This window comes from Phoca vitulina, unplaced genomic scaffold (assembly GCF_004348235.1).
Source record: "Phoca vitulina isolate PV1807 unplaced genomic scaffold, GSC_HSeal_1.0 scaffold1, whole genome shotgun sequence".
Classification (NCBI taxonomy): domain Eukaryota; kingdom Metazoa; phylum Chordata; class Mammalia; order Carnivora; family Phocidae; genus Phoca; species Phoca vitulina.
Genome location: NW_022589704.1, coordinates 72,395,278 through 72,411,669, shown reverse-complemented (window position 1 = coordinate 72,411,669; position 16,392 = coordinate 72,395,278). Strand labels below are relative to the sequence as shown.

General features: G+C 39.1%; 1 protein-coding gene across 4 annotated transcripts in view; it reads right to left on the bottom strand.

Moving 5' to 3' along the window:
• ACVR1C (activin A receptor type 1C) overlaps window positions 1–16,392 on the bottom strand; it is a 75,544-nt gene that overhangs the window by 19,039 nt on the left and 40,113 nt on the right. For 3 of the 4 annotated variants that reach the window (XM_032410119.1, XM_032410126.1, XM_032410136.1), the window contains exon 3: window positions 3,247–3,486. The exons of the other annotated variant lie outside the window; for it this stretch is intronic. In XM_032410119.1, the coding sequence (XP_032266010.1) occupies window positions 3,247–3,486 (240 nt within the window). The remainder of the gene's footprint in view (window positions 1–3,246; window positions 3,487–16,392) is intronic. 4 annotated transcript variants of the gene reach the window in all.

Below are 16,392 nucleotides of genomic sequence, written 5' to 3'. Positions count from 1 at the left end.
ACCATGGACAGAGTAAGACAACATCATCAAATGTACTCAGCATAGCAATTCAAGCTGAGACACTAAAACTCTGGGAAAGGTGCTTTGGTATCTTTCAAGGCAACCACTCCAAATAATCTAGCTCTTGTTTATACACTTAAGAGATTTCATTTGAAGATACATAGACTTTGCTTCTCCCTGTAGGCTCATTTTACTTTCTTTCTTTCTTTCTTTCTTTTTTTTTTTTTAAACCAGGGGTTGTAGAAGCTGATGTCTGATGGGAAGGCATCTTTCAGTAATGTCACCACCCATCAGAAGTGTTATAGTGGGACAGGAAAGTAGCAATTCACCCAGTCTCTCAGAAGCCACCTGAGACACAATCCATTCTCAGAAATAGTCCAGCAGCACATCAGTCCACTTTCCTTTCTTGCAGGTATTCTATCTCTTTGAAATGACCCGGTCAGGGATAAGCTTCACAAGTTTTGGTTTCTCAACATCTAACAAAACTGCCTTTGCCTAAAGTTTGCTGGCCCAATTAAGAGAAGCAAAGAGGAACCACCTGATTTCCTCCCAATGAACGAGCTTTCATGATGGAAACCTTGCAGCAGCTAGACCCATTCTCTCTGATTACCAAAGACAATGCCTCCATCAGGTACTTTCAGCCAGTGCTCACTGCCAAATGGATGTAGCGGACTTTGAGAAAAAGTGCCTAAAACTCTTTCAAATCGTTCATTAAAAAAATCATCTGTGCTTGGGTACATGGACAGCTTTCTTTTTAAGAAAGATTTTAGAATAAAGGTAAGAGTCCAATAGTCAATAAACCCCGATTTAAGTTTAAAGAGGCACAAAAACACCAAAAAATCTTAATGTTATTTTTTTTATTTCATGTCCTGGCTCATGACTACTTTCTTAAACTAAATATCCAGTCTCCAGTTATAAAATCTCTATTACTTTTATTTGAAAGGGAAATTCTTAGTCACCTTAAATATATTCAAGGAGTAGCTCTAAAATACACATTTCTACTTAACATCTTCAGGTGAACTGAAATGTTTGGGGGGAGTATTAAATAGATGGTTATTTAACCACTTGAACTTTATCAAGAAATTATATAAGGTTTCAAGGAACTGGGCACAAATCAGAGCTCTCTATGCTCATATTTTGTGCCTAGAACGTCACCCGGGCTCAAGAAATTAGTACACAGTGGGCCCCATGATGTAATAGTCAAGGAAGAATGAGTACTGAATCTGAACAGCTTTACTTTTAAAGGAAGAATGTCAGTTTTCTATGCAATAATTTAATTTGGATTTTAGATCTATAAACTTTGCAGTTTGGAGATGTTTTTCCAGGTATGCCTCCTTTGAAAACATGCCACCTAATTTGTGCAGTGATGGCATAAACATTGAGACCTTGGCCCAAGACAGAGCAGGTCTGGGCTCTGTGGATGACCTAATTGGGTCTCTCTTTTCTGGACCCTTTGGTGAGTCTAAAGCTGCTTCATGTTAAATACAGACACTCATATAAATGCTACTGCCTCTCTGTCATCTGCCCTGTTAATTGTGCCTGTCTGGATGCTCCTAAAGGCCACGGGCTGCGGAGTTTCTCAAAGTCTGTTTGGGGTAATCATCCTTAATGATCCAAAGCAAGAGGGGACCCAGGGGCTCCTGAAGTGACCCACCTAGGCTTACCTTAGTTCACATTTCTGCAGTACCACATGCCGACAGGATTTCTGGACATATAAGTGAGGAAAGGCCATTTTAGAAAGTTTGTTATTACGGGGAAATCTGCTTTGTCACCAGAAACCCAAAATGCCCTCATATGACTTGTACAATGAGAAAGGCTCATTCAGGCCATAAAACAGCCTTGTCTTTTGAATTGCTTCACCAGGGGTTCTGGAGTTCCATTAAAGAGGAATAGACTTATCATACTACCTTAGCAAAAGCCAGCACAGCAGTGCTGTGCTAATCCCTATCATCTGTTTCTGTGCTTTAAGAATACAAATGTAGGGAAAGGGGTGCGTGCACCCCGATGTTTATAGCAGCAATGTCCACAATAGCCAAACTGTGGAAAGAGCCAAGATGTCCATCAACAGATGAATGGATAAAGAAGATGTGGTATATATATACAATGGAATAGTATGCAGCCATCAAAAAAACTGAAATCTTGCCCTTTGCAACGACGTGGATAGAACTGGAGGGTATTATGCTGGGCGAAATAAGTCAATCAGAGAAAGACACGTATCATATGACCTCACTGATATGAGGAATTCTTAATCTCAGGAAACAAACTGAGGGTTGCTGGAGTGGTGGGGGTGGGAGGGATGGGGCGGCTGGGTGATAGACATTGGGGAGGGTATGTGCTATGGTGAGTGCTGTGAATTGTGCAAGACTAATGAATCACAGACCTGTACCTCTGAAACAAATAATACATTATATGTTAAAAAAAAAAAAAAAGAAGATAGTAGGAAGGGAAAAATGAAGGGGGGGAGTCAGAGGGAGAGACGAACCATGAGAGACTATGGACTCTGAGAAACAAACTGAGGGTTCTAGAGGGGAGGGGGGTTGGGGGGGGATGGGTTAGCCTGGTGATGGGTATTAAAGAGGGCACGTATTGAATGGGGCACTGGGTGTTATACGCAAACAATGAATCATGGAACACTACATCAAAAACTAACGGTGTAATGTATGATGATTAACATAACATAATAAAATAAAATTTAAAAAAAAGAATACATTCTTGGTTTTAATTTCAGGTCAGCTCCCTGTTGACTTCACACACACACATCGCAGGGGGTGCTTCGGATTCTGAAGACTTCCATTACCACAAGCAAAGACACTCTAAGAATACCACTTTGCATAACTAACATCTCTCTCCCAGAACTCAGCTCCTTAAATACAGTAACTTTTGTGCCCATGAAGCATTACTAAGAGAGCAACAATGATTATTACTAACCATAATGGGGAGGGGGGGGAAGGGAGAGAAGAGAAACTCTTTCTCGCTTCAGAAATAAACTCTGAAGGAATGTAAAAATGAGAATCTGAATACCTAAAGGCAGAAAAGGCAACTGAGAAGACTTAATTCATTCAGCCATGATAGTCAGTTCTCTTCATCAAATCCAAAAACAAGTTTCTATACCAGAACTTACCACATACCACATCAAGCATTCTAAATGATACAATTCATAATATTTGGGCCCTTTTTGTTAGATTTTATTTTTATTTATTTTTAAATAAGAGTTTTCTTACTGCGAAATGGACAACAGGCACATACCAGAGCCAGATCCAGAGGCAGTCACATCGTAAATCAGATCTTTTAGAGTTTTTCCAGCATTTACCAGATTGCACTCAGAGAGGGGTTCCTCCACATTCTGTCTCTTTTTCTTCCTGTTTGTGCACAGTCGACCTTGGCATGCCCAGATTGTCAGCACCGCTGCCATGGACAGGAGGCAAACTGGCACAGTAATGACAACGGTCAGCTCCATGGGTCCGAGTTTGGGGGCATTTGGAGATGCTTCAGTTAAAAAAGAAAGAACATGACCATAAATCAACCCATTTAAGATACTCTGGAAATTGGAAATGTGATCACCAAAATCTCACATCTTTGATGAGGAGCCACACACTATGCACTTACGTGAGTTGGTAAAGATTCTCTGGGGGATAAGCAAAGATGGGGAAAGGGAGTCGAGATCAGGATGCATCTGGAATAATTATGCCAGGTAACCATGGGAGCCAGAATGAGGATCATGGAAAGCACCAGTGCATGGGATCCTTTTTAAATCCTCCGAGGCATTTGACATTTTTCTACTATCTTCTCCCCATTTTTCAGCAGCATCCTTAGAGCACATTCATTCATTCACGCCACAAATAATTACTGAGCTCCTGCAATATGTTGTCACTATTCCAGGTGCTGAGATACACCAGTGGTGGTGAGAGCCAAATCCTTGCTCTCATAGTGCTTATGTTCTCATACGCCCACTAAACAGATGGATATGCGATACCCAAGCAAGAGGCCCTAAGCGCGATGATGAAGCAGAGGGGAAAGCGCGTGATGCCCGGATGCCCCTTTAGAAAGACTGCTCCCAAAGGCTGCTCTGGGAGGAGGCAGGGAACAACACCAGGAAGATCCCAAAGAGGTGCGCTCTGGGCAACGCGAAAGCAAGTGTACAGCCCCAAGATGAGGCTCACTTGGGCTGCTCAGGAACAACCCTTGCCTAGAGCGCAGTAAGCGAGGAGAAAGGCAGAGGACAGTAGGAGGCAACCAAGGGAAAGAGCATGTGGGGTCTGTAGGCTGGGTGAAGGACTGTGTATTCTATTCCAAGTAGACGCTGTCTCAGGACTTGGAGCAGGCAAACTAACAATGTGATCTCACTTTCATTCCACCGGGCTGCAGAGGGGCCCAGGGGTAAAAGCGAAGAGACCCATGCGGTCATCAAGGTGGGAGGGGACAGGATGGTCTTGGCTGAACCTTATCTGAAAGAGTAGCACTTTCTTCTCAGTCCTCATTCATTCTCTACACCTCTTTACTGTTTTGTTTTATTTTTATTTTATTTTATTTTATTTTATTTACTGTTTTAATTCCTGGGTTGTATCACCGCCTGGCACGCGGTATATTCGTGTTTTTATTTATCTATTATCTGATTCCCTCCAAAGAACGTAGGTTTCATGAGAGAAAGATTTTTGCCTGCTTTGTTCTCAACTATATCCCTAGTATTTACAACTGGAGATAATTAATAGATAGCCCTTGAATGGCAGAACCACTAAAAGTTCTACTAGTTTTGTTCTTAATAAGTAAGGGATAAGATGTTTAGTTTTAGAAAAACAAACATGATAATTGAAACCAAGTAACATAGGGATATAATTTGTGACTCTAATATGAAAACGCAGATAGCCAATTTTTCCAAAGCTCTTCTTGCACTTAAATCTTTTTAATTTAGGGAAAATAGTGAACCATGAAAAATCTATTATGACAGATATTTTCTGCATTTTTCAAAGAAATTATTTTGACACTTGAAATGACCACATAGTTCATTTTCTCTTCGTTCACTAAAGACAGTCTTGGGATCACCTTAATTTTATCTCCACGTCCTATCATTAGGGATGGTGATTTTTGTTTTAATAAACCTTAGGAAGTATTTGATAGGAAGAGAATTCTGGAGTCTTAGCTTCTCAGACACCAAGGAGAAGTAGAATGCAGGCTTTGGAGAAAGAGAAGCCAAAGTGAGCAGACACTTTCTCCATTTGTGGCTATAATGCCTTGAGCAAACTCACCCTCCCAGAGCCGATGAGGCATACCCAGAGAGAGGGCTGCAGACACACATGGAAAGCAATGGCACAACACCTGCCCCTTAGAATCTAAACAAATGACAGTGATAATGGACTTTGTGAATTAAGCCATTCCTCAGACTTCCGTCTTTGCAATGACAATCCTGTAGAGCTTATTATATTAAATGCATTTACATTTTACTTACAATATGTCAACCGGAATATGTAAATATAAATGCAAAACAGATATTTAATTCTCAAGGAAAAGGAATGGAATTCCTCAAAAAATGTGCTCATATGAGTATCATTATAATCCTAAAAATAGGTTTTTTTAGGATCGATAACTAAGAGTTAAAACTGTTAAGTGAACTCTGGAAACAAACATAATCCATGCTCTTCTACTTTGCCAGGGAATTCTGCCAGATCACCAACTTTCCTTCTCCAGAGTGTTTCAGGATTCCTCTGACGTCATCCGAAGTTGTATGAGAACTTGGCCTTGAATGTTCTCATGACAAGGTGCTAAAAGAGTTCTTTGACTTGACTTTGCTTTAGAAATCATTAACCATGGTACTTGCAACTTCTACCATTTGCTGTTATAGAAGGGTTTTATTATCCATTACACAGCGATCTTTCAAATCTACATTTCAAGTTGTATCTGTATCTTTAGGTCCTCACGATGGTATTCTAGGAATTCTATGAAAGCCACAGAAAGCACTTAATCTCTTGCAACCTACATAAACATCTGCTTAAATATGTTTTTAAAATCAAAATAAAATTTAAAAAATAAAATTCCACTATTAGATACATTTATATGGCTATATCTTATTTCAATATATGTTATCAGGAGCTATCCATATAAACAGAGTTAAAAAGCTTATTGATTGTCTTCATTTTAGTAAAGCTCTATTAAGCAGAGTTCAGCTCATCACTATGGCAACCAATGAAGAGGCGAAAGGTCAGCAACCCTGAAAATAGAATACTCTTTATAAAAGTGTACTGTTCTAGTGAAGATTACTGCTTTCAGAGATGTTTATTACAGATGGGCAATGTTTCTACTTTTGTGAACAAATTTACTGATAGGAGTTAGTAATAAAAAAAGATTACTCAGCTAGAAAAAGGCTAGCAACAACATCCAGAAAGAGCTCCTTAAACACTGAGCAATTTTTAAAGCAAACATTTGTAAAACTATCTTCTAAACCAAATGTTGATTGTAATCTCTACAGGAGATAAATGAAGAAAAACTGTAGTCTACACCCAATGAGTCATGGCAAAAGAGACAGTAGTGCAGTTAAGAATACATTTTAATAAGTTACCTTTGATGAGCACTTTATTTTTTCTAGCAGGTTTTACATTCTCGATCATAGGAGAACTCTTATTATTCCATAATTTCCAATCTGAGATTGCCTGTGCCAAATGAAATGCATGCTCCATATTATAAGCGGCTCCATGGGGGGAATATGTTAATCCCAAAAGTGAGGTCTGGGGAACACTGCATTGTCCATTCATGTTATTTCATTCCCGAGCAAATTACATAGACTAGAATGGTGGGGGGCAGAGAAAAGCACCAGCCCACATGAGAGCCTAAGTCACAAATATCTCCCCTGTATAAGCTCTATAATACACTGAACCAATACAACATAGGGAAAGGAAGTATTAACAATGCAGGGAGAAGGGCACATTGACCCAAATGGGGTGGAAGATTCTGGACAGCTGGAGAGAGCCATGTGAAAGGCAGACTCATGTAAGAAAGTAAGATAAGACAAAACAACAACAACCGAAAAGGAAGAAGGGAGGAAGGAAGAAAGGAAGGGAGGGAGAGAGGGAGGGAGGAAGGAAGAAAAATTTTTTTAAAACATTTTTTGTGTGTGTGAACTTTGCAACTTCCCCTAGAGATGTGAATGGAACTATTGATGGTGAAAGCCAATGGCCATTGCCACTACTCAAATAAATTTCAGAACTAGTTTCGGGCGCCTGGATGGCTCAGTTGGTTAAGCGACTGCCTTCGGCTCAGGTCATGATCCTGGAGTCCCGGGATCAAGTCCCACATTGGGCTCCCTGCTCAGCAGGGGGTCTGCTTCTCCCTCTGACCCTCTTCCCTCTCGTGCTCTCTGTCTCTCATTCGCTCTCTCAAATAAATAAAAAATCTTTAAAAAAAAAAAAAAGAACTAGTTTCGATGCCTCAACTCCTCCAGGACAGTGCCTGTTTGCCACTCCCCACTTCCAGCTTTAGGGAAGCAGTCCTCAAGATGAAAAAGATAATATGGGCATGATCCCCATGTTTCCTCTCCTGCTGACCTCTTCTCTTTCCTTATTAAAAGTCACTTTTGTAATTACTGATGCTTATGAGATTTATATGACCTTTAAATTAATTAATTTATATCTCCTTAGTATATGCTATTAGGAGATGACTGAGAACTAAGTGGAGCTATGGACTAGACCAATTGCTTCAAATAGCCCATACTGACCATTGGCACGGAAATCTTGAAAATGTCTACATTCCATGTAAAGACACATTTCTTCATTATATTTGAACGACCTTCAACTGACTAGAAACTAAGACATTACAAGGGAGTGAGGAATAGAAACTCTTTGAGAAGGGACATGTGGGTGGCTCAGTCAGTTAAACATCCAATTCTTGATTTCAGCTCAGCTCATGATTGTGTGGTGAGATTGTGAGAATTGTGAGATTGTGAGATTGAGCCCCATGTTGGGCTCTGTGCTGGGCATGGAGCCTACTTAAGATTCTCTCTCTCCCCTTTCCTCTGCCCCTCCTCCCCCCCCCCTAAAAAAAAAGAAAAAGAAACTCTTTGAGAAGAGAGTGACTGAAGACATACGTACTGGCTGAACAGCTGTTGAAAAACAAATTCAGACAAAGAAAACAGAGGTCTCCATCCAAAATGAATTTTTGTAAAACTTTACAGTTTAGTGCTTCCTTCCCAGAAGCTGCTACAGCAAATAGCCTATAGAAGTTGAAGAGGATCCAAAACACCCCTAAAGAAACCACAGACTAATTTAATATTAAAACCACTTTTACCCCTTTTATTAAAAGTTTTGCCCCAAGTGAAAAGATACCATCTTGCAAGATTCTATTCATGAATGTATAAATATCAAGTCTTCAACTGCCTCCCCACCCCTGTCCGCTGACAAGGGGAAGCACGTATTTTTCCAGTCTGGAGCATGTTCTCAGGTAGTAAGCCAACCAAAACAGATAATGCTGCTTGAGATGCTTTCTGATGGGTCTGCTTCTGTCCTGGCACATGGGAGAAATGCCACCAGGGTCAACTGAACGCTGTGGTCCATCCACCTACCCTATAAACCCTCTATGACACAAGCCTGTGCATCAATGAAAAGGTCTTTGTTTCGTTTAGTTCACAGGTTTCTGGGGGACATCGTGGAAGTAATATCTGCAGTTGAAACAAAGGAATACATTGCCTCTAAGTCATTCAAAGCTACCTTGTTAATTAGCTCAACAGGAATGTCTTTTGCCAAAACTGGAATGACATGCTAAGCACTGAGAAGTCTCCCAAATCTTCATGATGAACCTCCTTTAACCTGCCATTTCAAATCATCCTTGAATGTGGATACTATCATTTCAAACATGTGCTTGATGGTAATGAAAATAACATTTTGTAATTGGTTTCTTACTGCTCTACTAAAAGACTGGATCCAAATGTATTGCTTTGTATAATGCTGCACTGAGAACAACCCTCTAGGACAGATGCCAGAAAGTGGGGCACAGTTCACATCCTTATGGAATTTAAATTCTACTAAGGAATACGTGATCCATCTAGGGAACAATTCCAAAGCAATTTCGAAAGTAAAAATATGAAGACAACTTCACATAAGAGCAAGGCAAGTGGGAGATAAGAGAAAGATCATGATGAAGAATTCCATTCATGATCAATCAGTACCATATAAAACCATATGGAACTGCACTTACACGTGAGAAGTGAACGGGTCTCAGTTGCTAAGTCAAAGATACCGGTTTTATTTGTCTAACGCTCCTCTGTAATTCCACACTCACAAACTGCAGGCGACCCCCCTGGAGCCTGTCCTAGCTTCCTACTTCTTCACAGTGACCCTTATAAATGTCATCAGGAATAATCCAGTGAGACATGAATTCGGTTAGATCCCTCCAACATACTCTACTTCGGGAACAGCAAACGGTCATCCTTCTCCACGGAGCAAGAATAATCACATGATTATTTCTTATCAACATGAACCTCAAGTACTAAACAAGGGCAGAATATCGTCTAATCTAGAGATTCAACGGAGCAATGGAGGTGACAGAAATAACATGAGAGGCATTTCTGCCTTTTAACTGAATCAGATGAGCTACTGATGGGGCCATTCCACTGTTCAGTGTTCAGTCTGCATATGGCTGTTTCCATCCACCGTCTTCTCCTGGAATGATTTCATGACTTTATAGAACGCAGGTTGCACAACACAGAAAAGTATTTCCTGCCAGTTCTCCTTGTGTTGCTGGGCTTCAGGGAGTATGTGAGGAACACCGGGTATCTTCAAATCTTCTCTTGTCTACTTTTGTCTGAATTTAAGAATAATAATGCTTTTATATGTTAAGGAATTAGGAATGTGAGATTGAAGAATATCATCTTTGGCACGGGGTCTGTAGAATTTTGACTTCAGCCGAGATAAGGTTAATAAAATGTAGGAAGGAGAATTTAAATCAGCCCCATAGTTGTTCTTAACTTCAGTGCATGCACCGAGATCAGTTTATTATCTGTCATCAAAACATATTCTCAAATGATACACATTTGTAAAAACAATTAGATAGCTAACTACTCAAGGAATATTTCAGGGTGTTTTTTTTTTCCCTTAAGCCAACCTTTTACATGGAAAACATAAAAGATCCTTGGAAGTAGCACCCGTATCTCCTAGCACTGTTTCCCCAGCTCATAGCAAAGACTTGTTCGGGGGAGACATTTAAAAACATTGACCAAAAGGGAGAAGTTAGGCTTCTCTGTCCTGAAGTTCATGCTACTATAAATTCTCCCACAGCAAACACACTCACACAAAGCAGCTTGTTCACTTGGAAAAAAGACTGATGTGAAATAATCCTATTTTGACCCAGCCCAGTGTCCCATACGTGATAAATACCCAAAAAGTACTTCAGCAAACAGGTAATAGTATTTACATAACTGAGAGAGTAGGGGCTCACATCATGTGAAATCCTCAATTTAGAATTGGTTATAAATTTTACTTCCGATTTCCCATTACATCCCTATGAACAAAATTTCATAATTGAAATCAGTGTACTTGTTTCCCAAGATAGGAAATGCTTCCTAGATAGGAAATGCTTCCTATATTAGACTTTAAAAGCACATGTTTGACTTCTTTGTATCCTTGTATTTCATAGCACTTTCCCAAATATAAAAATCATAGCACCTTGCAGTTTACAGAGGGGAAAAAAAAAAAAAAAACCCTGTCTGACACACCTGTCAGGTGTGCACTGAATCCTCACAGGATGAGCTATAAATGGATTTGTTCATGTGATGGCAGAACAATTCCACAAGGGGTCCTGTGAGTATTTCTCAGCAGGTAGATATCACCTTAATACTACTAGAGCAATGAATTGGTTTAAAATAGAAAGCTATAAGAAAGTTCGAAAACAACAATGAATTTTTTAAGGATTGTAGATCACAAGACGTTTAAAGTCCCAAAAGAATAGTACGATCAGAGTCTGCAATTTTTATAATTATAGCATCCTTTGAAATCATTAATTTTTGATAAATCTAATTGTAATGTTTTGGCAGTTTATCTTATTTCAAATGTAATCCTTCAGTTTGGTTTAAATGAAAGTCTAATTTAGACATGTACCTAATCAATATGCATTGTTTACCTACCCTGACTGATATAAATAATCAATTTCCTTTTTTCCTCTTTACACAACTGAGAACAGAACAGGAAGGTGGAAATTGTACTGAGGTTAATAAAGCACCCAATATTTTCATGTTGTGTGTGACTTTTCTTTACTGAAACCAATTATTTGGAAAACAAAAAATATAATAGCATTATTAAAATAGGGTATGAAATCTGAAAGAAAATTATTAGTACCTTTACCCTTTCAAGCACTGTATGTTTTGGTAGCAAAATGGGAACAAAGATACCTGGAACTTGGATGTTTTTGTTGAATAGCCGATTTCCATATGAAAGGTGGGAATTAGTGAGAGCATGAACTAAATAGCGATTCCTATCAAAATTAACCCAGTAGGGATGCCTGGGTGGCTCAGTCAGTTAAGCGTCTGCCTTTGGCTCAGGTCATGATCTCGGGGTCCTGGGATCAAGCCCCACATCGGGCTCCCTGCTCAGCAGGGAGCCTGCCTTTCCCTCTGCCTGCCTCTCTCTCTCTGCCAAATAAATAAAATCTTTAAAAAAGACCAGTTTCTCTTGCCCCGATTTCCTGACCTTATACCATAAGACTTTTCATGGAAAGTTTTAGAGTGTTCTTGATGGTATCTGACATCAGAGCTATTTCTCTGAGCATGTCTCTGATATCACCTAGAGTCACAAGAAATCATTTGTTACAAACCGAAATGCAATCCAGCCATGAGAGAATCAAGCCACAAAATGTGATTCCTTCACAAAAGAAAAGACATTCGTTTAATAATCAGGGAGAAAAGTGAGATACAAAATTGTATTAAACAGAATAACTCAACTATGCTGAAGTAGAAATATACTAAACTATTGATAGCAGGAACTCCAGGCCAGTGGGTCTAAGCTTGCTACATACTGCGGCGCCCAGGTGGCGCAATTAAGCAGCCCCCTCCTGCTTTCGGCTCAGGTCACGATCTCAGGGTCCTGGGATCCAGCCCCACATCCAGCCCCACATCCAGCCCCAGGTGGAGCCCCAAGTTGGGCTCCATGCTCAGCGGGGAGTCTGCTTGTCCCTCTCCCTCGGCTCCTCCTCCTGCCCCTCCCCCTGCTTGTACTCTCTCTCTCTCTCTCTCAAATAAATAAATAAAATATGTATTTTTAAAAACCTGCTACAGGGGCGCCTGGGTGGCTCAGTCAGTTGGGCGACTGCCTTCAGCTCAGGTCATGATCCTAGGGTCCTGGGATCGAGCCCCACATCAGACTCCTTGCTCAGCAGGGAGCCTGCTGCTCCCCTGCCTGGTGTTCCCCCTGCTTGTGCTTGCTCGCTCTCTCCCTCTCTCTCTCTGTCAAATAAATAAATAAAATCTTAAAAAAAAAAAAAAGGAAAGAAAATTTGCTACATACTGATCAAATGAATCAACAGGGAATGCCCATGTCCACTAAGGAAGAATGAGTTACTTCTCAGTTTCCACCAACAGATAAATGAGGAAGAACTCAAGGATGCCATACCTGACTTTTCAAGACAAACCAGATATCTAGAAGTTTTATATTAAGACTCTTAATTTTTAACAATGTAAAGAAATTCACATTTCTTTCCTTCTCCAGAAATCATAGGTCAAACAAAACTTGTTTGTGGACTGGATATAACCCACAAGCAGATAGAACTCTGGGTGATTTGTTTTGTTGTTTTTATGTTCATAGAATTGGGTTTAGCTACAAATAACAGAGGAAACTGGACAGAAGTTTCCTTTTCTCAATCATGGAAAAGAAACCTGAAGACGGGTAGTCCAATGTTAGCAGGGTGACTCCATGAAGTTTTCAGTCAGGCTCCTGTCAGCTCCCACGTCGCCACCCCCAGGGTGCATCCTCATGGTCCAAGGCAGCCACTAAACTCCAACCTTTATATCCAGGCAGCAGGATGGAGGGTGGCATAAGAATGTGCCCGTTCTGTTTTAACGGGTCTTCTCAGAAGTTCTCCAAAATACTGCCATTCATCTCATTTGCCAGAACCTAGTCATACGGCCACACTTATCTGTAAGAGTAGCTGAAAATACTGTCTGTTAGGTGGACAACTATATTATCAGCAAAAAGTCTAGGTCCTGCTACTAAGTGGGTATTGGAGGAAACAATATGTCTTTGAAACACTTATTTACAGGCATAGTAAACTTTGATCTATTAGATTTTTTTCGTTAGAAAAAGAATGTATGTGCAAAGAAACAAGTCAGACAGCGCTGTACAAGAATTGATAAGGAAAGAGTTACATAATGTCCTCAGCTGTTCAGCACTCCAATACCAACTCAGATGTTCACAGAATGTGTAACCTCAACTCAAACATTACTTTGAAACTTGGTGTGTTATTCTTTTGTTGTGAAATATAGTGAATATACAGAAATGTACATACACTATATAGGTTAAGTATAAAAAGAATTATAAACTCCCATGCCTCACCAGCCCCTCATCTCCCTTCCCCCTTTTTCTCCACTCTGAGATATCGCCACATGATCACAACCTTATTCCTTCACCAAGGGTAATGCTTACCCTGATTTGAGGAATAATGATTTCCTTACCCTTATACTGTGGTTCCCAGAATCCCTTTTTGTATATGGTTCCAGGTTCAAGTTGGCATATTTGCATACATGTTCATAAGTGAGAGTGGCTTGTAATTCCCTTTTCTCATACTGTCTTCACTGGGTTTTTGATATCAAGAGTATGCATAAAATGAGTGAAGGAGTGTTTCTTCTTTGTTTACACTTTGGAGGAGTTTGTGTGAGATTTATCTATTCCTGGAAGCTTATCAAACTTTTCTGATAGAGCCTCATGGGCTTTAAAATTTTCTTTCTAGAAATATTTTTTACTACCTTTTTCAAACTACTGATTCAGATTCTCTATTGTCATAAGACTATTCAGATTTGGTAAATTACAATTTTCTAAAAATTAGGTTGCTCGTAAACCATCTTGTTTCAACCTTATATAGTCTCACTAATTATTTATCTACTTGTTCTATCAATTACCAAGACTGTGGCAAATTAAAATCTCCCTCAGAGACTGTGACTTCTGTATTTCTCCTTATAGATCTCAAAATATTTTATTTTTGAGTCCCATTCTTAAATACATAGAAATTTAAATTTATTAAGAATCCCTAGTAGGGAGCCTGGGTGGCTCAGTTGGTTAAGCGACTGCCTTCAGTTCGGGTCATGATCCTGGAGTCCCTGGATCGAGTCCCGCATCAGGCTCCCTGCTCAGCGGGGAGCCTGCTTCTCCCTCTGACCCTCTCTCTTCTCATGCTCTCTCTCACTCTCTCTCTCTCTCAAATAAATAAAGTCTTTAAAAAAAAAAAGAATCCCTGGTAAATTGAAACTTTAATCATTATAAAGTGACCCTTCTTAACTCTAGGAATTTTTTTTGCCTTAAAGTTAATTTTGTCTGCTCTTAACATAAACTAACATTTTTTTTTGTTTTAAAATATGTGTGGTATATCTTTTCCATCAAAATAACTTCAACATTTCCGTAAACTTTCATTTTTAAGACATTTTCAAAACAACATTTAATTGGATTTGTTTTCTCCAATCTGGTAATCTTTGTTTAGTCTATTTACATTAAATTATTTTTGTTTAATTATTACTGACATTTGGATGCTTTCTTTTTGTCACATCTATTGTGTGCTTCTTTCTCCTTCTCTCTCTCTCTCGTTTTTTTTTACTTCTTTTGGATAGTTTTTATTGCTCTATTTTTCTTATTGTGGATTAGAAGGAACATAGTCACACTCTATTAGAAGTAATTTAGAAATGACAACAGGGACACTTCAAAGCATAAGGAGTACCAATATTTTTACCCTCCGCTTAGACAAAACAAGGCCCCTAGAAAATATTAATTCCATTTACCCCTCTCTTGACATGTATGGTACGCTGTTTTTATATTGAGTGACCATTTTATCTTTTTTTTAAACCCCACAAGACATTGCTGCTGTTGTAGATTAATATTCTTTAGAATTAGTCACATATTTATCACTTTTTTTGCTTTTCATTCCTCCTTGCATGCCAGAACTTTGGTATAGTTTCTTTCTGCCTGAAGTACATCTTTAGAATTTCCTTTATCAAAGATTTTGATAATGTGAAACTCACCTATTTGTGTTTTTTATTTTGAAAATGTCTTTTACTTAACCTCATTCTTTAAAAGATATTTTTGATGGGTAGAATTCTGGGTTACCAGTTAATTCCTTTTAGAATATTGAAGACGTAGTTCCACCTTTTCTCTTTTTCCTTTTTGCTATTGAAAAGATAATGTCAGTTCTTCTGTAACTCCTTTGAATTCCATTTACCTTTTTGTCTGTCAACTTTTAGGATTTTGCTTTGTCTTTGGTGTTCTGCAGTTTTACGATGTTATATCAAGGTTTGTCTCTCTTTTTATTTCTCCTCTTGATATTGATTGAATTTCTTGAATTTATAGATTGGTGTTCATCAACTCTAGAAAATTCTGAGCTGTTACTTCTGCAGAGACTGCTTTTGCCCAAATCTTTCTCTCCTCTCCAATGGACCACTACGTAAAACACATGTTAAACCTTTTTATGTGTTCCTCTATTTGTCATCCTCGCTTCCATATTTTCAATTATGTATTCTCTGTCTTACTCCATACAAAATAACTTCTTAACTATATTTCAGATGCCTAATTCTCTCCTTATACTAACTGTTGTTAAATCTATCCACTAAGTTTTCAATTTTTGTTATTGTATTTTTAATTTTAAACAGTTTTATTCTGTTATTGTTCAAATCTGGTAGGTCACTTTTTTATAATCTTCTCTTCTCTAAAAATATTTCCATATTTGCCTTAGTTTTTAAACTTAGAATATTGGTCTGTAATTATTTTCTGATAATTGCGATATATGAAACCTTTGTGGTCTTTCTGCTGCATGCTCTTTTCTGCTGGCTCATGCATGCTGCCTTGCATCCCTGTGTGCTTGGGGAGCTTATTCTTCATTATATACTGCTTACGTCCTTGAACAAGTGTCTGTTTTATCTGCTTGAGACCTAACATTAAAGTCCCTTCCTCTAGAGAGGCAGGGGCACTAAAAGTCTGGGACTACCTTAAAGAAAGTTTGTTCTCCGGAGAGTCCCTGTACCACTCAGGCAATGGGAACACAGGCCTAAAATCCATGTGATGTCCAGGCTATGTGCATATCTTCTCAGGAATAGGTTTTTTGTTTGTCTTTCATTTTTCCTGCTCTGCTTAATGAGAAGCCCAAACCTCCTCCCTCGGGTTAGAAGGGTTTTTTTTATATCTTGTTTAAACTTGCAATAAGCAAAGAGACCTTTGATACCTCTGC